We start from the raw sequence: 24,099 nt of genomic DNA on the forward strand, positions 1-24,099 counted from the left end.
CCACCGTGAAGCCCTGACCAGAATATCAATTTAAATAATCCTATATCCTCTCATTATCATAATCTGTCAAAATCCTATCATATCACCTGAGGGTCTTTTAGAGCAGTGGTTCTCAAACTTTTTTCAGTGATGTACCCCCTGTGAATTTTTTTTTAATTCAAGTACCCCCTAATCAGAGCAAAGCATTTTTGGTTGAAAAAAAGAGATAAAGAAGTAAAATACAGCACTATGTCATCAGTTTCTTATTTATTAAATTGTATAACAGTGGAAAATATTGCTCATTTGTAGTGGTCTTTCTTGAACTATTTGGAAAAAAAGATATGAAAATGACTAAAAACTTGTTGAAAAATAAACAAGTGAATCAATCATAAATATAGATTTCTACACATAGAAGAAATCATCAACTTAAAATACCCTCTTTGGGGATTGTAATAGAGATCCATCTGGATTCATGAACTTAATTCTAAACATTTCTTTACAAAAAAAGAAATCTTTAACATTAATATTTATGGAACATATCCACAAAAACTCGAGGTGTCAACACTGAATTTCTTGACAACAAAGAATTGCATTTCTTTTCACAGTTTATGAACTTACATTCATATAAAAATCCTTTATAAATACATTTATAAAGGATTTTTGAATTGTTACTATTTTTAGAATATTTTTGAAAAATCTCACGTACCCCTTGGCATACCTTCAAGTACCCCCAGGGGTACGCGTACCCCCATTTGAGAACCACTGTTTTAGAGCACCATGTTCATCAATAATGTTCATTGTCATTTCTGTGTTATTCATATTTACGTCACTAGCTGTTTCTTTGCTCTCACTTTCCGTATCATATTTGTACATATGCTATTTACTAATGTTGTTCTGTTGTTGTTGTTGTCTCTCTGTCTTATCCCTCTCTTGTCCCTGCAATTCCCCCCTCTGTCTTCCTTTTTTGTTCTTTCAATCCCCTACTACTGCGGTCTGGCTGCGTCAAACATCAATATAAATCTATTTAGTAAAGTCATATACAAATAAGGCAACAAGAGAAGTATGCCACACTTCTCTTTTGTAAAGTAAATCGATGCGGCAGATATGAGCATCTACATCAACAATATGATATGCCTGGATGGCTGGACAGGAAAATATAAACATTTCATTAAAGCAAATTAATTGTCCATTCATGGTATTAGACATTTACATCTGTCTCAAGTACACTAATTAATGATGACACTTGAAACATTTTGACTTAACTATAGACAAAATGTGATGATAAATATTAGAATTGTTTGACAGCCCTAATATATATATATATATATATATATATATATATATATATATATATATATATATATATATATATATATATAATATATATATATATAATATATATATACATATATATATATATATATATAAATATATAATATATATATGCATATACCCATCCATCTATCCATTTTCTACCGCTTATTCCCTTTGGGGTCGCGGGGGCGCTGGTGCCTATCTCAGCTACAATCGAGCGGAAGGCGGCGTACAGCCTGGACAAGTCACTGTATATGTATATGTAAATATATATATACATGTTAGGGGTGTGGGAAAAAATCGTTTTGAATATGAATCGCTATTCTCACGTTGTGCGATTAAAAAAAAAAGTAAATAAAAATTTAAAAACCAAAAATAAAAAAGTTTTTTATTTTATTTTATTGTTGGGATTTTTTATTTTTTATTCAGATTTTTTTTTAAATCAATTTAACAAAACAATACACAGCAATACAATAACAATGCAATACAATTCCAAAACCAAACCTGACCCAGCAACACTCAGAACTGCAATAAACAGAGCAATTGAGACACAAACACAACACAGAACAAACCAAAAGTAGTGAAACAAAAATGAATATTATTAACAAATGTATCAATATTAGTTATAATTTCAGCATAGCAGTGATTGAATATCCCTCATTGACGTTACCATTAGACATTTATAAAAATAAAAAAAAGAACAAAATGTCACAGTGGCTTACACTTGCATCGCATCTCATAAGCTTGACAACACACTGTGTCCAATATTTTCACAAAGATAAAATAAGTCATATTTTTGGTTCGTTTAATAGTCAAAACAAATTTACATTATTTCAATCTGTTGATAAAACATTGTCCTTTACAATTATAAAAGCTTTTTAAAAAAATCTACTACTCTGCTTGCATGTCAGCAGACTGAGGTAGATCCTGCTGAAATCCTATGTATTGAATGAATTGAGAATCATTTTAAATTGGGAAAAAATCGTTTTTGAAACGAGAATTGTGTTGAATTGAAGAAAAAAAAAGTTTTTGAATCGAATCGTGACCCCAAGAATCGATATTGAATCGAATCGTGGGACACCCAAAGATTTGCAGCCCTAATATATATATACAGTATATTTATATATATACAGTATATTTACATATACATACATACATAAAATATTAAAGCTCGATGACTTGATAAAATTGCAAACAGCTAAATTGATGTACAAAGTAAATTATAACCTGCTACCAAAGAATGTACAACAATTCTTCTCGAATAAAGATGAGAAATATAACCTTAGAGGAAAATCTAACTTAAAACATTTGTATGCCCGTACAACATTTAAAACTTTTAGCATATCAGTATGTGGAATTAAATTATGGAATGGATTAAGTAAAGAAGTTAAACATTGTACTGATATGAGCCAGTTTAAGAGGATGTTTAAATTAATAGTGCTTACAAAGTACAAAGAAAAAGTATTATGAGAAACACTTTCAAACTTATTGAAAATAAGATATTCTTCATCTTAGTATGTTAATAATGACTGAAATAATTAAGTACATGTTAGAAAACTGCTGTGTTACTCACTCATAGATGTCATTTTGCTATTTTGATATTTTGCTGTAAAAAAGGTCAGTGAATGAATGTATATATTGTGGGCGCTCTGAAGTGGAAAAGGGGTAGGATTAAATAAGCTTTGCTTCTTCCTACTCCTTTTCGGACATGATGTATTGTGTATTGCGAAATGATGAAATTAACTGATGTATAATGTTGTATGTATGTCATGTTCGAAATAAACTAAGAAAAGAAAGAAAGAAAGAAAAGCATACATATACATGCATATATGCATACATATAAATATGTACATGTGGAAAAACTATTTTTATATATATATATTCTCAAAATTGTGCATGTCCACCCTATACATATATTTGCATATATATATATACACTATATATATATATATATATATATATATATATATATATATATATATATATATATATATATATATATATATATATATATATATATATATATATATATATATATATATATATATATATATATACACATATATATATATATATATGGGACGGCGTGGCCCAGTGGGAGAGTGGCCGTGCGCAACTCGAGGGTCACTGGTTCAAATCCCACCTAGAACCAACCTCGTCACGTCCGTTGTGTCCTGAGCAAGACACTTCACCCTTGCTCCTGTTGGGTGCTGGTTGGCGCCTTGCATGGCAGCTCCCTCCATCAGTGTGTGAATGTGTGTGTGAATGGGTAAATGTGGAAGTAGTGTCAAAGCGCTTTGAGTACCTTGAAGGTAGAAAAGCGCTATACAAGTACAACCCATTTATTTATAACCCATTTATATATATATATATATATATGCAAATATATGTATAGTGTACAATTTTGAGAATATATATATATATATATATATATATATACACACACGCACATATATACATATATACATATATATATATATATATATATATATATATACACACGCACATATATACATATATATATATATATATATATGTATATATATATATGCAAATATATGTATATCGTACAATTTTAGGAATATATATATATACACACGCACATATATACATATATATATATATATATATATATGTATATATATATACATATAACTATATATACACACATATATATATATATATGTGTGTATATATATATATGTATATATATACATATATATATATATATATGTATATATGTATATATGTGCGTGTGTATATATATATATATATATATATTCTCAAAATGGTACACTATATATATATATATATATATATATATATATATATATATATATCAATGTTTATTTTTTATTTATTTATATAGCCCCAAATCACAAATGTCTCAAAGGACTGCACAAATCATTACGACTACAACATCCTCGGAAGAACCCACAAAAGGGCAAGGAAAACTCACACCCAGTGGGCAGAGAGAATTCACATCCAGTGGGACGCCAGTGACAATGCTGACTATGAGAAACCTTGGAGAGGACCTCAGATGTGGGCAACCCCCCCTCTCTAGGGGACCGAAAGCAATGGATGTCGAGCGGGTCTAACATGATACTGTGAAAGTTCAATCCATAGTGGCTCCAACACAGCCGCGAGAGTTCAGTTCAAGCGGATCCAAGACAGCAGCGAGAGTCCCGTCCACAGGAAACCATCTCAAGCGGATCAGCAGCGTAGAGATGTCCCCAACCGATACAGGCGAGCGGTCCATCCTGGGTCCCGACGAGCGGTCCATCCTGGGTCTCGACTCTGGACAGCCAGTACTTCATCCATGGTCATCGGACCGGACCCCCTCCACAAGGGAGGGGGGGACATAGGAGAAAGAAAAGAAGCGGCAGATCAACTGGTCTAAAAAGGAGGTCTATTTAAAGGCTAGAGTATACAGATGAGTTTTAAGGTGAGACTTAAATGCTTCTACTGAGGTAGCATCTCGAACTGTTACCGGGAGGGCATTCCAGAGTACTGGAGCCCGAACGGAAAACGCTCTGTAGCCCGCAGACTTTTTTTGGGCTCTAGGAATCACTAATAAGCCGGAGTCTTTTGAACGCAGATTTCTTGCCGGGACATACGGTACAATACAATCGGCAAGATAGGCTGGAGCTAGACCGTGTAGTACTTTATACGTAAGTAGTAAAACCTTAAAGTCACATCTTAAGTGCACAGGAAGCCAGTGCAGGTGAGCCAGTACAGGCGTAATGTGATCAAACTTTCTTGTTCTTGTCAAAAGTCTAGCAGCCGCATTTTGTACCAACTGTAATCTTTTAATGCTAGACATGGGGAGACCCGAAAATAATACGTTACAGTAATCGAGACGTGACGTAACAAACGCATGGATAATGATCTCGGCGTCTTTAGTGGACAAAATGGAGCGAATTTTAGCGATATTACGGAGATGAAAGAAGGCCGTTTTAGTAACGCTTTTAATGTGTGACTCAAAGGAGAGAGTTGGGTCGAAGATAATACCCAGATTTTTTACAGAGTCACCTTGTTTTATTATTTGATTGTCAAATGTTAAAGTTGTATTATTATTATAGAGGTCGGTGTCTAGCAGGACCGATAATCAGCATTTCCGTATTTTTGGCATTAAGTTGCAAAAAGTTAGCGGACATCCATTGTTTAATTTCATTAAGACACGCTTCCAACTGACTACAATCCGGCATGTTGGTCAGCTTTAGGGGCATGCAGAGTTGGGTGTCATCAGCATAACAGTGAAAGCTAATACCGTATTTGCGTATGACGTCACCCAGCGGCAGCATGTAGATGCTGAAGAGTACAGGGCCAAGGACCGAACCCTGGGGAACTCCACACGTTACCTTAACATAGTCCGAGGTCACACTGTTATGGGAGACGCACTGCATCCTATCAGTAAGATAAGAGTTAAACCATGACAGGGCTGAGTCTGACATACCAATTCGTGTTTTGATACGCTCTAATAAAATATTATGATCGACGGTATCGAAAGCAGCGCTAAGATCGAGGAGCAGCAACATAGATGACGCATCAGAGTCCATCGTTAGCAATAGATCATTAGTCAATTTTGCGAGGGCTGTCTCAGTCGAGTGATTTGCCCTGAAACCGGATTGAAAGGTTTCACATAGATTGTTAAATGCTAAGTGTTCATTTAGTTGCTCTGCAACAATTTTTTCGAGGATTTTCGAAATAAAGGGAAGGTGAGACACCGGTCGGTAGTTTACCATGAGGTCAGGATCGAGGTTAGGTCTTTTAAGGAGAGGATGAATAACCGCTTTTTTGAATGCAAGGGGAACAGTGCCCGAGGAAAGTGATAAGTTTATAATATTTAGCACTGATGGACCTAATAATACAAAAAGCTCCTTGATAAGTTTCCCAGGAAGTGGGTTAAGTAAACATGTTGTTTGTTTTATTCTATTTACACCTTGTAACAATCCTTCTAATGTTATTTCATCAAAACGAGAGAAACTATTTTGGATATTTGCAGTATCCGCCGTATATACAATCGTATCTGTGTTACTATAACCCAGTTGTAGCTGGGACGCATTGTCTTTAATCTCCTTTCTAATAAGTTCAATTTTCTTATTAAAGAACTTCATAAAGTCATCTGCCGAATGGGTGGAGCTACTGGAAGGAGTCCCTCGTTGGGTTAGCGATGCTACTGTACTAAACAAAAATTTTGGATCGTTTTTATTAATGCGGATGAGATTTGAGTAATAATTAGTTTTAGCTAAGGTAAGCATGCGTTTATAAGTTATTAAACTATCACTCCATGCTTGATGGTGCACCTCAAGTTTAGTCGTGCGCCATTTGCGTTCCAGCTTTCTACATAATAATTTCTGAGCTCTAGTTTCTTCAGTAAACCATGGCGTACGCCTTTTTGGAGCCTTTTTTAACTTCAGCGGTGCTATACTATCAATGGTTTCGCGTATATATATATATATATATATATACATATATATATATATGTATATATATATATATATATATATATATATACACATACTGTATATATATATATATATATATATATATATATATATTCATAAATATATATATATCTTTGCTGGTGTCCTTGCAGTCAAGCTGAAGAGGCAGCGCTACAGAGGCAGCCGAAAAGAGGTGTAAGGCTTCAGCGGTCGCTGAGGGAAAAACTTGGAAGCGATTCTGGACCACCATCCTCCGCCTCAGGAGGGGGAAGCAGTGCACTGTCAACAACGTGTATGGTGAGGCAATACTTCGAGGGCCTTCTCAATCCCACCAACACGTCTTCCCATGCAGAAGATTAGATTAGATTAGATTAGATGAGATTGATTAGATTAGATTAGATTAGATTAGATTAGATTTGATAGAACTTTATTGATGCAGGGAGACAGAAAAAGGATGGCTGACAGGTCAGCCAGACAGTCCGGCGCCCCTTTCAAAAAAAAGGTGAGAAACAGATATACATAGGGGAAACCTCATAACCATAGCACACATTAACACGTTGATCAACAAAACTCGCAACAGAATGTGTGTGAGGGGCCACAAAGGCCAGCCGCTACAGTAAGCGTCGCTGCTCCATCCATCGCCCAAAGGGAAAGAAGCAGTGGCAGAGGCGTCGGGGTGAGGGGTTGTGTGTGCATTATCCATCGTTCAAGGTGAGTTGGTGTTGTGTCTATAAGCCCGGAATCGCTCTGAAGGCAGAGCAAGTAAAGTTAAACTCCCAGGTGTTGTTGAGGAGGGAGGGAGGAAAGTCAGCGCGTCCCTCGCTGAGGTGTCCTTCGGGGATGTTTTCCAACAGCCTTTCTTCTGTTTTTGAGGAGCGTGAAGGCCATTCGGGGGAGTCACATCGTAGATTAGGAATGTTGTTTTCCAAACGAACAGATATTTTCATGGCCCTTTGCTCTAATCATCCATGCCAGCTCTCAATCCAATGACGTGATTCATCTTGCGATTTAGTTCAAAAATCTCCACAGTCTGTGTTTCCACAGCTCGACCCATGCCTTTCATTTCGACGGCCAGCCTTTGGGCTCCTTGAATGCCTGTCTTCGCTTTACGAATTTGGCGATACACCAGGGCATTGCCCAGCCCAATCAATACACACCCCGTGATCACGGTTCCAAATAGGTAGATGTCTTCCACATCTTCAACGGAAAGTACTGAGAGGCACATGATTCTCCATTTCTCCCAGGAGTCTCTCACGTACCCCGTAGCAATTGTTCCGTCAGGGCAGCCAGGCTCTCCAGAACCACACTCCGTCGTCGAGAAAATTTTGTCAACTGAGTCAATTGAAGCAGTGCCTGGAGAATGGCTCTCCTATTTCTGGGGCTGAGGTTGCCGAAGTAGTTGAAAAGCTCTTTGGTGGCAAGGCCCCGGGGGTGAGGAAGAGATCTTTCCCCAAGTGGAGGAGCTCAAGTACCTCAAAGTCTTGTTCACGAGTGAGGGAAAAGTGAATCGGGAGATCGACATTGATCGGTGTGGTGTCTTCAGTAATGCAGATGCTGTATCGATCCGTTTTGGTGAAGAAGGAGCTGAGCCGCAAGGCAAAGTTCTCAATTTAGCAGTCAATCTACATTCCCATCCTTACCTATGGTCATGAACTTTGGGTTATGACCGAAAGGACAAGATCACAAGTACGAGCCGCCAAAACGAGTTTCCCCTGCCGGGTGGCGGGGCTCTCCCTTAGAGATAGGATGAGAAGCTCTGTCATCTGGGAAGAGCTCAAAGTAAAGACGCTGCTTCTACGCATTGAGAGGAGCGTGATGAGGTGGTTCGGGCATCTGGTCAGGCTGCCACCCGGACGCCTCCCTGGAGAGGTGTTTAGGGCACGTTCGACCGGTAGAAGGCCAAGGGGAAGACCCAGGACACGTTGGGAAGACTATGTCTCCCGGCTGGCCTGGGGATGCCTCAGAATCCCCCAGAGAAGCTGGACGAAGTGGCTGGTGAGACGGAAGTCTGGGGGGGGCCCTCTGGCACCAGGCTTGGAGATGGGTCTCGATGGCGGGCGGTTGGTCCTGCCCTTATTGGCCTGGATGGGCTCAGCTTGAAGAGGCAACATTTGCCCCCCTTTCAATGGGCTCACCACCCATAGGAGGGTCCATAGAAGTCGGTTGCAGTGTGAACTGGCCGGAAGTCAAAGACAGGGCCCTTGGCAGTCCAATCCTCGGCTACATAAGCTAGCTTTTGGGACGTGGAACATCACTTCGCAGGGGAGGAAGGAGCCTGAGCTGGTGCACAAGGTAGAGAAAGATCTAGTCGTTCTCACGCCAACGCACAGCAAGTGCTCTGGAACCAGTCTTCTCGAGAGGGGCTAGACTCTTTTTCACTCTGGCATTGCCAGCAGCAAGAAACAACGGGCTGGAGTGGCTATATTTGTTGCCCCGTGGCTCAGAGCCTGTATGTTGGAGTTTAATCCAGTGGACGAGAGGGTAGCTTCTCTCCACCTCTGGGCGGGGGACGGGTCCAGACTGTTGTTTGTGCTTATGCACCAAACAGCAGTTCAGAGTTCCTCGAGGGAGTACTAGAGAGTGCTCCCTCCGGTGATTCCACTTGTTTAAAAAAAAGATAAAATAAAAAATAAAAAATATATATATATATATATATAGTTGAGATTTCTGTGGTTTATCCGTTATACAGTGCTCAATAGAGAAAGGGAGGGATTAAATAGCCTCTGTGTTTTTTCCTGACCTATATATATATATATATATATATATATATATATATATATGTATATATATATATATATATATATATATATATATATATATATATATATATATATATATATACATATATATATATATTTATATATATATATAATTAAACAAATATGGAGCCTTAGCGAACAAAATAATGATGAAATGATACTGTACATATTACATAACATCTCACCCTGCAGGTCACACTTATGGTTTGGAATACGAGCAAATATTGTCAACTAGTTTGACTAACTTGTCAGGTTCCATCCATCCATCCATCCATCCATCTTCTTTTGCTTATCCGAGGTCGGGTCGCGGGGGCAGCAGCCTAAGCAGGGAAGCCCAGACTTCCCTCTCCCCAGCCACTTCGTCTAGCTCTTCCCGGGGGATCCCGAGGCTTTCCCAGGCCAGCCGGGAGACATAGTCTTCCCAACGTGTCCTGGGTCTTCCCCGTGGCCTCCTACCGGTTGGACGTGCCCTAAACACCTCCCTCGGGAGGCGTTCGGGTGGCATCCTGACCAGATGCCCGAACCACCTCATCTGGCTCCTCTCGATGTGAAGGAGCAGCGGCTTTACTTTGAGTTCCTCCCGGATGGCAGAGCTTCTCACCCTATCTCTAAGGGAGAGCCCCGCCACACGGCGGAGGAAACTCATTTCGGCCGCTTGTACCCGTGATCTTATCCTTTCGGTCATGACCCAAAGCTCATGACCATAGGGGAGGATGGGAACGTAGATCGACCGGTAAATTGAGAGCTTTGCCTTCCGGCTCAGCTCCTTCTTCACCACAACAGATCGGTACAACGTCCGCATTACTGAAGACTTGTCAGGTTACATAGCTGAAATGACAGACTTTACGAGAAAAAAGTTCTGACAGTGTAGAGGTTATCAACATGTGGTACTATACACACTTACTACAGAAGATGTGTCACGTGGGGGTCGCATCTTTATGCGGGATCGTTCCTCCAATGCAAACATGGACATTCCGGACGAAAACGTAAGGGTAGGAAATGATTTAGTAAATAATACACCGAACCACACTGACAGAAACAAACAAAAGAAAAAGCGTGCCGAATGCACAGGAAACTAAGGCAACAACCAACTTAGCACAGGATTCAGAACACGAATCAAGAACAGGAATAAACCAACGTGATAGTTGCATACCGCAAACAAAGAAGCCAGGACGAGTGATCAAAAAGGCAGGCTTAAATAGTGTCTTGTGATTAGACACAGGTGTGTCCCAAACAGAGGCAGGTGCAAATCATAAGTAACCATAGTGACAAAACAAACAAGGAAGTGCAACCAGGAACTAAAGAAGTCCAAAACTAACAGAACATAACTAAACTAAACATGATCCGTATTATGTATCATGACAAGATGTTTAATTTGCTTTGTGTTTTTGTATATGAATGTTTATAATGTTCAGTTTTACTCAATTTAAGACCGAAACATTTGCAAGTAGTGAGGCCCCTGACTCCAGATGCATCAATTATAGATGATCTATCATCTATGCGACACAGCAACACTTTTTACCAATTACTCATGCAACACACGTAACAATGCAAATGACTATTGAATTATGTTTGACACAATAAACTTACAATTCTAACCAAAGGCTATGCACAAGTCAATATTGTGCCTTAAAAGACCAGACTCCTCATATAATGACTTGTAAAGTGGACCAGTATTGATGTCAAGTGCTTGCAGAAACATTTATTTTAGAAACTGGGATAAGCCTCTGAGCGGAGTCTTGTCTAATACAGAATATAAATCATAACAGCTTATCACGATACATAGCAGCTCCTATTGGCCTGGCTGACTTTTCAACCATAAAATTAAATGTCACTGTACGTAGCTCCCAAGTCCTCATTATGCCACAAGAGACTGAACACTGGCGCTACTTTTATGATCAATATATATACGACTAACATACAGAGGTGCAGAATGACACTTTATAAATAACCGCCCTGCAGGTTTCAAACAGAGAGGAAAAACTTTTGTGACGGGGCATCTACTAATAAAGCTACGTTTATTAACTAAGCATCTATCCAGAAGTGGGTCTCTCAGTATTACGTCTGCTGCAGTGGCCTTTGGAACTCTGCATATTATTTTCAATTGAGTGCAAATGTCAGATGACTCATAGGCGGCGAGGTATTGCATATATTTGCATTTTCATCGAACATCCTCAGGAATTATGCGCGGTTTTATGATAAATCCTGCTCACTTTGCATGCAGATCCGAGTGTTTGTAAACTTGCTCCTTCGTGAAGTCATATCTCAAACAGCAGCTTCGGTGCCGCTCACACAGTTAATAAAGACAGTCAATCAACCCGAAGAGCTGGTAAAACATGACTTTGACTTTGGCGAGTGGGCCACAACACTTGTCTTTTATTGGTCTGATAATTCAGTGACGGGCCAGGTGATTTTTCCTAGGTCGAAGGAGCACAACTTAGAATATTGCTGTTGGATTTTGTGGCCAGTAAGACACTCAACAGTTTATCGGCTGTGGGGCTGCATGGGTTACAGCTGGATGTATATAACATAGATGGAATCAACAGAGCGTGCATCAGTCCTTTTTCCTGTTGAAGACATCAGGACAATCTCTAGAACATCCCATAGTATTGAACTATATCTCCTGGCCTGGGCCGTACTTCTCATGGCCTCCGGCTTACTGCTGGCCCACCCCATTACAGAATCAGCAGAGATACCTTACCCAGAATTAGGTAAGTCAAAAGTATTACCTAGATTAATTTTGCACTCGTCTGATATTTTGGTCAATTTCATTTCAATCTTAGGGACTCCTAGGGCCCAAAACGGAAATTACATGTGTTCCTTATGTTTCAAGGTTAAAATGTTTACAAAGTTGCATTGAGTTTGTAATTAACTAATTACAACATTGATAGATTAGAAGAGGGGTGTCCTAATTTTTTCAACAAAGAGTCCCATACTAAAAAGTCAATTAATGCGAGAGCAATTTTGCAATTTTTTTTATTTTGTCAAAAAGTTTATAGGGCCACCGCGGCCATCAGGTCCTGCGGGGGATGGTACCGCACCCAAGCGGCCTTTCTGGATGGGACGGCCTCGACGAATTGTTCTAGGAGGATTCATTCGAACATTTTGCTGGGGTTTGAGCCACCGGGTGGCCGCGTCTCTGAGCCTCTGCGCCAGTGCAAACGGGCAATCCTCGGGACCCAGCCGCATTGCACGGAACCGGCGTCGGTGGTCCTCGGGGTGGCTGCCGACCCGGTCCAAAACTGCACGGCGTAAGCTATGGGAAGTGCGCCGGGAGACTATGCGCCGCCCGCTTCCCTTCCCCCGCCAGGAGCGGCAGCAATTTGACCCCCCACTTGGTCTCTGGCCAGCCGTATGCTGCTGCTGTGGCCTCAAAAATGTCCAGGAATACCTGCGGGTCTTCTTCTTTCGTCATTCTTTGCATGGATGACTATTTTGCCGTTCCTCCCGTCTGGCTCACTAGCGTCTGCAGAATCTGTTTGTTGGCGGCTCGCCTCCATCTGCTGCTGGGTGGCCGCCGACACCTCCGCCAACACTCTTCCCAGCACCTCCAGGGGGGTTGGGGCCGTCATCCTTCCTCGGTCCTTGCTTTGTTGGGCGCCAGATGTAGCAGTCTTGTGCCGTGGGGTTCTTTTGGACCGATGAAGCACACTCAGGCTCGTCGCCAAGTGCACAAACTTTTTATTTTGTTTCCACCAAAGTGTTTCTTTTTCAAGAAGTCTCTTGTTTTGTTTCACGTGCCTTCTTCAGCCCAGCCATGTGTGCCTTCTTCAGCCCAGCCATGTGTGCCTTCTTCAGCCCAGCCATGTGTGCCTTCTTCAGCCCAGCCATGTGTGCCTTCTTCAGCCCAGCCATGTGTGCCTTCTTCAGCCCAGCCATGTGTGCCTTCTTCAGCCCAGCCATGTGTTCCTTCTCCTGGCTTTTCAGCCCCCCTCTGCGGTCACCGACGCTGCTAATAAAGAGACAGGTGATCAGATAACTCATTCCAGCTGAGGTATCTACTCACCTGTCATCTGCTTCCAGCCAGCTCCTGCGCATGCCCTGTCCACAAGCGGTGTGTAGACCACGCCCTGCCTCCCACAGTGTAAGTTTGTAAAAACGTGCTAATTTGACGAAAAACAATGTGGTTGACTCTGGTTGGGAAAAAACAGGCAACAATTTGGGGTCCATAGCACGATCGTGTTGTAATGGACATCACTTTATATGGGACCTAACTAAATTGAACTTTTTATTCGAAATTTCTGCATGCTTTCTGTAATTTACAGCGTTAATGGCTCACAGCTCCATGTAGGTGCGCTATATAATGTGTGTCATTAACAATATTCTTAAAAAGCATATCCATCCATCCATTTCCTACCGCTTGTCCATTTTGGGGTTGCAAGGGGTGTTGGAGCCTATCTCAGCTGCATTTGGCGGAAGGCAGGGTACACCCAGGACATCGCAGGGCCAACACAGATAGACGGACAACATTCACACTCACATTTACACACTAGGGCTAATTTAGTGTTGCCAATCAACCTATCCCCAGCTGCATATTTTTTAGTATATATATATATATACTAAAAACAAAACCCCAAAAATATATACATATATATATATATACTAAAAAATATGCATATATCAATCAATCAATCAATCAATGTATATATGTATATATATATATATATATATATATATATATATATATATACACATGTTAGGTCAGGAATAAACACAGAGACTATATCATCCCAACAAGCCTGTTTTGCAGGTTTATCTGCTCAAAACAGGCTTGTAGGGAAGATATATATTACGCTCTACCCTGGTATTGAGCACTGTATAATGGATAAACCACAAAAACCTCGACATATATATATATATATATATATATATATATATATATATATATATATATATATATATATATATATATATATATATGTATAGCAGGGCATATATATATATATATATATATATACACACAAACCCTGTTTCCATATGAGTTGGGAAATTGTTTTAGATGTAAATATAAACGGAATGCAATGATTTGCAAATCCTTTTCAACCCATATTCAATTGAATGCACTACAAAGACAAGATATTTGATGTTCAAACTCATAAACTTTATTTTTATTTGCAAATAATAATTAACTTAGAATTTCATTGTTACACTTGTCTTGCTGAAATAAGCAGGGGAGTCCATGATAACATTGCTTGGATGACAACATATGTTGCTCCAAAATCTGTATGGACCTTTCAGCATTAATGGTGCCTTCACAGATGTGTAAGTTACCCATGCCTTGGGCACTAATACACCCCCATACCATCACAGATGCTGGCTTTTGAACTTTGTGCCTATAACAATCCGAATGGTTATTTTCCTCTTTGTTCCGGAGGACACCACGTCCTCTGTTTCCAAATATAATTTGAAATGTGGACTCGTCAGACCACAGAACACCTTTCCACTTTGTATCAGTCCATCTTAAGTGAGCTCGGGCCCAGCTAAGCAGGCAGCGTTTCAGGATATTGTTGATAAATGGGTTTGGTTTTGCAAAGTAGAGTTTTTACTTGCACTTACAGATGTAGCAACCAACTGTAGTTACTGACAGTGGTTTTATGAAGTGTTCCTGAGCCCATGTGGTCATATCCTTTATACACTGATGTTGGTTTTTGATGCAGTACCGCCTGAGGGATCAAAAGTCCGTAATATCATCGCTTACGTGCGGTGATTTCTCCAGATTCTCTGAACTTTTTGAAGATTTTATGGACCGTAGATGGTAAAATCCCTAAATTCCTTGCAATAGCTCGTTAAGAAATGTTGTTCTAAAACTGTTCGACAATTTACTTACAAATTGGTAACCCTCGCCCCATCCTTGTTTGTGAATTACTTATCATTTCATGGAAGCTGCAATTATACCTAATCATGGCACCCAATTGTTTCCAATTAGCCTGCACACCTGTGGAATGTTCCATATAAGTGTTTGATGAGCATTCCTCAACTTTATCAGTATTTATTGCCAACTTTCCCAACTTCTTTGTCAGGTGTTGCTGGCATCAAATTGTAAAGTTAATGATTATTTGCAAAAAAAAATTATCAGTTTGAACATCAAATATGTTGTCTTTGTAGCATATTCAATTGAATATGAGTTAAAAAGGATTTACAAATCATTGTATTCCGTTTATATTTACATCTAACACAATTTTCCAACTCTTATGGAAATGGGGTTTGTATTTAAATATTATATTCAACCCAGCAGATGGTGTCTTTTTCAGAATATTTGAGTTAGATGAAACTGTCCAAATAAGTCCTACATTTACGCACTGTTTTGTTTTTTACTTTTTACTGCGCAGCATTTTAAATATTTGATCTAGACAAGTACCACACCATAAGTGTGAAAGAAGCCTTAGCAAACAAAATACAGAAGCTGCAAATTTGAACATAGTGGTCATCAATGAAGAAAAGTCATCAAACTTTAGAGCAGCTAAGAAATACGATTAACAAAATATGCTGGGTAATATATGATTGATTTAAATAGTATAAAAAAATGGTTAAATATAATTTTTGTCTTAAAAAATATTTTTCCCACAACTGGTCTTAAAAAAGAGGGGTCATCGTATGTCAATTGCATACAATATATGAATGATATGTACAATAATAATTATACTCATTGGTTTTTGTGGCCTGACTGGTGCTGACATGTGACCTACCTCACACACCACCACACTCTTTGTTTTATTCTAACGTAGTTGTCAGAACTACAGGCGAGGTTCCGAAAGGGCTGAAAAGAGAGGTGGGATTTGTACAAAAATGACAGTACTGTAAATTTGTTCTAATCTGACAACTGACCAATTAACAGATTTCCTCTCTTCCAGGTCTTACTGGAGGAACAGCGTCTGCAAAACCCTTTTCGTCAGCTACTGGGCATTCACAAGTAGTTCAGAAAAAGAGGAGGGTATGCAGAATGTTTCTGGAAGTACTGTGTAAAACTGTCATGTCATGCATGTGCCTAATGTGCACACATACACACACTCACACATAACAGTACAGTTGTCCCTCACCACGTCGCAGATTTTTAAAACATACTTTTTATGTTTTTTTTAAGAACATTCTGCTATTTCTTTAGTCCTAAATTAAGCTGTTTTAAGCATAAAATGTCGAAATAAACAAACAAATCAATACTCCAGGAGTATTACACTAGAGGAGATCAAACCAATCAGCGCATGCTGTTCAGTATCGTGGCCACTGATTGGCTCAGCCTCAGACAGCATTACTAAAGTGGATTAGGAGAGTGACTAAACAGAGTTATTTACAACTCTCATAATGCTGAAAACGTATTTTCGTAAACTGTGTTTATGCTCTAGCTTTGGAAATATTTGATCTAGAATTAATGAGGCCTTCTTAGCGGGAATTCATTAGTTGTGCTCATGTCCAGAACCAATTAAATAGCGATAAACAAAGGACGACTGTAATTGAGATTAATCACAGCATTGCAAACATTACTTTATGTGCATGAACCTATATTTTAAATTTATGTTTGTAATTTTGATGAAGGCCATTGAGTTTCTAATGCAAGACAAATATCTTCAAATTTTTAAAATGATCGTGGAAATCTTTGTCTGAATGTGCCGACTAACGCCAATCTCACAGGGGGAAACAGAAAGACTAGTGACCTGTTAACTTTTCAACATTTTTTCATGTTTTTATTATTTTACAGCAGAAAGAATATAAAGCATTCAGAAAACATCTTCCATATTGTAAGGGCAATTCAAAATGTTTTGCATGGCTTGAGCAGCTGAAATCACTTTTTTTTTCTCTTTTTTAAATTATTTTTTTAAACATATCCATCGAGTCAGTGACGCTTGTACATGCACAATTACAAAAAATAAAACCTACAAACAAGAGAAGGTAAGGGGGCCAGGGGGAGAAAGGAAAACACATTAGGAAAAAAACCAAGGGGAGCTGGAACTTTTGAGGGCAGCAGCGGACAAATGTCACATAACAGAGAAGAGACAGAAGGAGCGCTATAGAGGAGAGGAAAGTAGATCTAAAACTAGTTCACATGCAACGTGTTGAGAACCCATAGCTTTCTATCAAAGTTGGGTCTTTTTTTCTCTTCGTGTTTGGAATTGATGAAAACGTGCATTTCGGTATAAGGGTGCTCTCCATAAACTACTGAATGCTTGTCTTGCAATACTGGCATTTGCATAAGAGTCAGTCCACTAGGTATGTCTGATCATTTTAAACATAGGTCTCCACAAAAAACCTTTATTGCTGTGCATTGGTGAGTGAAAGATGGTGGGGGGTGGAGGGGAGGTGTTGGGTGAAGCCAGATTCTTTGGTCAATTTACAGACTCGTTAAATCAAAATTCACAGAATGAATCAATTAAATTTCACATTAATCTGTTGGACACATCCAATGCAAAATGTAAAACCATCTGCAATAAATCCACTGGTCTGCTGGTGCCTGCAACTTTTGTTCAGGTTTTCATTCAAATTCAACCTCTTTTGCTTTGCCCTATTTACTGCAGGGGTGTCCAAAGTGCGGCGCCGGGGCCATTTGCGGCCTGCAGCTAATTGTTTACCGGCCCTCCACACATTCTGGAAATGCTATTGCTATTATTGAATGAGGTGAAATCTTACGAGAACAAGTTTCAATGTTGAGACAAAGCTGCCATGCAGGCTGTTTTTTTTTCTTTTGTCTTTCTTTCTTTTTCTTTTTTTGCCATTGCTCAAAAATAAAATAAATAATAATGACAAAATAATCCATGTTATAATGAATTATCTTCAAGGCTCCAGTTACTTCAAATATTTCACTTTAAAATGTTTTATGTCAGGGGTAGGGAACCTATGGCTCTAGAGCCAGATGTGGCTCTTTTGATGACTGCATCTGGCTCTCAGATAAATCTTAGCGGACATTGCTTAGCACAGTAGGTAATGAATAATTCCGCTGGTAATCACAGTGTCAAAAATAACGTTCAAAATACAAAACATTCTCATGCATTTTAATCCATCCATCCAGTTTCTTCCGTATTTTATTTATTGTTGGTTAGCTTCAGAATAACAATGTTATTGAAAAGAATAAATAAATGATAAATGGGTTGTACTTGTATAGCGCTTTTCTACCTTCAAGGTACTCAAAGCGCTTTGACACTACTTCCACATTTACCCATTCACACACACATTCACACACTGACGGAGGGAGCTGCCATGCAAGGTGCCGAACAGCACACATCAGGAGCAAGGGTGAAGTGTCTTGCTCAGGACCCAACGGACGTGACGAGGTTGGTACTAGGTGGGATTTGAACCAGGGACCCTCGGGTTGCGCAGGGCCACGCTCCCACTGCGCCACGCCGTCCCATAAGAGACTTGTTGTACTCTAAAAATGTTCGTCTTACTTAAAAATCCACGCATTTAGTTTTATACAGTCTTAAAAAAAATAGTATATGGCTCTCACGGAAATACTTTTTAAAATATTTGGCTTGTATGGCTCCCTCAGCCAAAAAAGGTTCCCGACCCCTGTTTTATGTGGTAAATATTGTATATATTGTGTAGTTGCCATATAAAAACATTAAAGTTTTATTTGACAAAAGAGCATTAGACATACAAAATAACAGTTCAAACATAAAATGGACAGATATATCTCAAGTTGATCCCGTAACTTAAGTGTTGAAAGTAAAAGAAAAAACTAATAAAAATAGAGAGATAGTACTTTATTGATTCCTTCAGGAGAGGTTCCTCAGGAAAATAAAAATTCCAGTAGCAGCGTACATAATTTAGATATCATTTAAAAAAGTAAAAAGCAAATAATAAATAGTGGGGGTATATGTATCACTTTATGACTGGGGAACCTTTTGGATCCCAATAATAATTAGTGGTATTTTATTTATCTTTTTACAGTGATTACTCAAAAATATTAAATAATTAAAATCAATGCTGTCCTGCATTATGGATCTTTTAGGGCTCTAATTACTAAATACTAGCTGAGATAAACTCCAGCGCCCCCCGCAAACTCGAAAGGAATAAGCGGTATGAAATGGATGGATGGATGTATATTTCAGTTTTACTACAAAAAACAAAGTTGTTTTTGACAGAAAATCCATAAAACCTTTTTTTATTACTATATATATACTTGCATTCAATAAAATAATAACAATAATAATAATTTTACTTGTTTTTAACATTTTTATGACTGAGACCCCTTAAGGTAAAATATATAAAAACCCCAATATATTTTGTTATGGTTTGGAAATGAAAAATATCAAAATGGCCCTTACATGCTTAAATTTTTCCGTGAGCAGCCCTCAGTGGAAAAAGTTTGGACACCCCTGATTTACGCCATTGTTTAATTTTACTACTCGCTATTACTTATTTACCCTATTTTGGCACCTGAGTAAAACACAGAAAGGAGACAACACAGCCCCTGCAGGCTACAGCAGGGAAATGCCAACCTTTGACATATCGACGCATCTGTTTGTGTTCGCTAATCTAATCTGAAAAGTTTATGGTTTATTGTCAGAATTTGGAGAACACACGCTGAATTTAAAGGAATGAAACACATAAGTGTAAATGAAAAGGAAAACAATGCTCGTTGAATCCATTGCTGTGAAAACATTAGTAGCTACTTTTTATGGAACTGGTGCCCTCTCCTCTTTGTGTGGTACGTGATCGCATTGCAGAACCTGTATGTCATATAACAAGTTCATCCGACTACCGATTCTAGGAAAGTAAGCATGCTTCAGGTGCACGTCTATCACCCAGTTGACTATTTTACCCATGCAAGCATAATAAATCCCCCGTCCCTTTAGCAAGTTTGCATTGGCTATGCGATCGACCCGCAGGAAAGAGGGCGAATTTGTCGCAACAAACCCCAGTAGTGGCATTTCTAGGTGTGATTTGAACATTCCGTGCCAACAGAGAACAATTAAAAAAAAAAAAGACAGAAAAGAAAGCAAGACAAGCAGTTGACATCGCTGAGAAGAGAGAATATCGTACGATAGCTTTGAACATTGGCAGGTAATAAGTGTTGCTCTGTGGTTGACTCCAATGGAGAAAAGCAGGAGTTTTTAGGTTTAGCGAATAGGCACTTTCTACATAAACACTGTCCAAATAAAGTGCACGAATCAGACTTAAAAATGACAACATTCAATTAAGCCAAATTATGGTTGAACAAATATGACTGTTTGTGTAATTTCAATATGAAAAATACACTTATTGACTACAGTTTTTAGTGACCATTTTTTAATGTTCAATTTTGGATCAAATAAATTTAGCACCTTTGGATGTTGCTGCTTGACAAAGATATCCAGCCATGCACAATATATGCTACATGTTTGTCAGCGTAAAATATCGAACTTTTTTCTTCTTTTTTTTTTGTTACAAACAATGTACAACATAAGGTTGGTTCGGACCTGGCAGCCTTGATCAAGAATACTGAAATACTGAATTAGGAAAGTTGTGTGATTTAGTGAGTTAATACTACAACATCGCACGGCACATTTTAAAAGATGTAAAGTCATTCACGTCTTCTCAAAAAAAGACCCTGGTCAAGGCTGCCAGTTACAATCTTTAAAATCATCACTCGTCACATTCCTTTTGCAAAGAGAACATAAATAAAAACTCTGCTATAAGCTAAAAGTGGTGGGAGGGACTTAAAAAGCCTCCTGCTTGGACACAACTCCCCTTTAAAATTGTATTATTGTTCTCGGTCAGTTATGGTCTTTAGAGTGTGAATATGATTATCAGCTTTGCAAAATATGTTTTAAGCTATAATGTAGCGTTCGCATTCCTTGGCACCATTGGCAAAGGATTATGGGTAGCTAAGAAACAAAAACAAGGTTTTTGTTTTAGAGTAAATTTTAAAGACATTTCCTAACTCTACATAAAGTCTGTTTTCATATCGCAATAATAACATGCTTCAGCAAAAATGTTCTTTTTAAGAACAATTAAAATAAGACTCTAAAATAGTGAAATTGTTTTCTTTTTACAGCGCATAGCCACTACTGCTTTGTTGTTTTTTTCCCCCCTTTGACTCTTCGTACTTTTCATGCACATAACTCATTTTTATCCCAGATATTTACACTATTTACAAACAATACAACTGTACTTCTTAGGCATTCAAAGAAAACTATACAAATATTTGTGTTTGTCTTGTACCTCTTGTTAACCCATATATTTTTTTAATGAATAAAATAATATATTTCTAAAATACAATCCCCATCGGGTAAATGTGTTTTTTCCCCCCCTACATACTTTCAGCCTTCGTTATATACAGAAACGTTCACTTAATTGTCAAAAATATGGATTTGTCAAACCCCTATTTTGAGACAAGCTTAGGGACCCCTCAAAGAATCTCTAAGACGTCAAGGCAATGTATGTGATCTTCCCATCAAAAGCCCTTGCAGGCTCTGAAGTTCACTGAAAAAACAACCGTAAGAACCTGCATGACCCGAACTTTAACAACGCAAAATAGGCAAAAGTGAGAAACAAATACAATGATGATGGACATGTGCCAAGAGAACCCAAGGATCGGCTGAAAGACTAAGACCATAAACATACAAGCAAAGACTTTTCTTTTACGCAGAAGTCATGCATTTTTCTTTTGGGATAAGATTCTACAACATAGAACCTGAAGATACAGATCACCAACACATTAGACATCAGGGGACAAACACTTTTTGACAGTATGGAACAAATTCAAGTAATAAAGTGACAACAGGCAACAGAAAAAAAGAACAATACTGTAAATCCCTCATTTGCGTCTGCACAGTTCACCCCTGACTACATTCAGTTGTAGCTTCCACCTCGTGGGCGGAGAGACAGGGCAGAGCACAGTGGGAAGCAATTATAACGTATCACTGATGTGGCGATGTGGGTTCACTCATTTATTTGGATAAAAAAAAAAATCCATCCCCTTTAAAAAAAAAAAAAAAATCAGAAATACAATTAGAGTCATCCAGTATGGTCTCCCTATGGTCTGAGATATTCAGCATCAGCCTTTATACACGTTTATTCACAAGCCTCAGACCTCCTGTGGTTTGTTTTGCCTTTTCTTCCTTCACAGTCTGAAATCATGTCCAGAAAAAAGTGCAAAAAAATGTCATAAAGCAAAATGTTCTGCACCCCTCTTGCCCCACTGAAGTTTATGATTCCGGAGTAGAAGTTGCCACTCTCCAATGAAATCCAATAGAAAGAATAATACATACATATATATATGTATATATATATATATATACATATATATATGTGTGTGTGTGGAAAAAAATGTGTTAGAGTGACACTGCACTGATGCTTTTTTTCATCCATTTCTGTTGTATAATGTCTTGTTTCCCAAAAAATATAATACAAATAAAAAAGGAGGTGTTAGAGGAGTGATGTCACATTGCGAGGGGGCTCTTCTGAGTGGTCTCATGTTCCCTGGCCCTTTTCAATTCTCTCACCCTGCATATTAAAAAGACACAGAGGGATAGAGACATGTCAATATAGCTTTCATTTGAACCCTCGATATCACAATGTTAAAGCTGTTGTCGCCAGGATCTAGAGATGTTCTGTGAAAGGAAACACTTGTCATTGCATATGTTTTTCAGGATAAAATGCAATACGTCATTCATGTCAAATGCTTTCAATTTCAAATGCATATGTGGTAATTAAAAATAATTACATTATATTCCCTTTGCCGATATATTTTAATCTTATATTTAAATTTCTTAACTTCCCGCAACAAAAACCCACAACATCTACAGCAGGGCTGTTCAACTACACAATGAAACTACAGTTTCAAGAGCCCAATGGCTCAGGGGCCATACATGGAAATGTGGATGTTTTGTCAGAAAGTGCCTCTGCAAGTTGTATTCCTTTGAGACTGCATTTACTTCATTACAAAGCAAACACATCAGTGTTCACACTGCACTGTCAATAAATTAATTATTCCGTCCTCGCAACTTAATTCCAGCTTATGCAACTAGTTAGCAGCATGAATAAATAGAGGCTTGTTGAGTGTCGACGTTCCTTCTTTAGTAGTCTTTTCCTTCCTCAGTTTTATTTCTTTACACTTCTTCCTTCATTTGGGTTTGTATTAAGTATAAACATAAATAAACATTTCAGAAATAAATAGGATTTAGTGTTAATATATTCATACAACATACTACAGATATTTATACATATAGAAATTAAACAGCATTTACACATCAAACATTGCACACAATGAATGTGACTCATCACAATTAAACTTAAGGTGTAGCGTTATTTCCCTCTACTGGTCAAATTTAGCGCTACATGTATTAAACAAGCTTTGCTCGCCAGAGTTACTCGGACAAAAAATAACACGACAATGAATACGGAGGTCATCAAAAAGTCAGCAATTTCAATACAACACAAACTAAATATCTTAGTTTGTTCATACATTATTGTTTTTTTCTTCATACACAATATCTACTTACAAATGTTTGTTTGATCAAGTTTCGTGATGAAGCTTTCACACTGAGAATTCTACAGTTGCTGCTTGCTTGTCTTGCACAATGTGTATGTCGCTTAAAAGGTTCGACAGGAAACAATGACTCGAGCACTTGCCCGGGGGTAGAACATTTAGGCTATGTTGTTCAGTTCTTGTTAAAAGTCAGAGTTCG

At 38.4% G+C, this 24,099-nt stretch overlaps 1 protein-coding gene across 11 annotated transcripts in view; it reads right to left on the reverse strand.

The window, feature by feature from the left end:
• Nucleotides 1-17,151: 17,151 nt before the first annotated feature.
• The window catches only part of camta1a (calmodulin binding transcription activator 1a), a 778,795-nt gene continuing 771,847 nt past the window's right edge, over nt 17,152-24,099 (reverse strand). For all 11 annotated transcript variants that reach the window (XM_061903168.1, XM_061903175.1, XM_061903169.1 and 8 more), the window contains one exon: nt 17,152-22,915. In XM_061903168.1, the coding sequence (XP_061759152.1) occupies nt 22,883-22,915 (33 nt within the window). In that variant the 3' untranslated portion in view covers nt 17,152-22,882. The remainder of the gene's footprint in view (nt 22,916-24,099) is intronic.

This window comes from Nerophis ophidion, linkage group LG06, assembly GCF_033978795.1.
Source record: "Nerophis ophidion isolate RoL-2023_Sa linkage group LG06, RoL_Noph_v1.0, whole genome shotgun sequence".
Taxonomy (NCBI): Eukaryota; Metazoa; Chordata; class Actinopteri; order Syngnathiformes; family Syngnathidae; genus Nerophis; species Nerophis ophidion.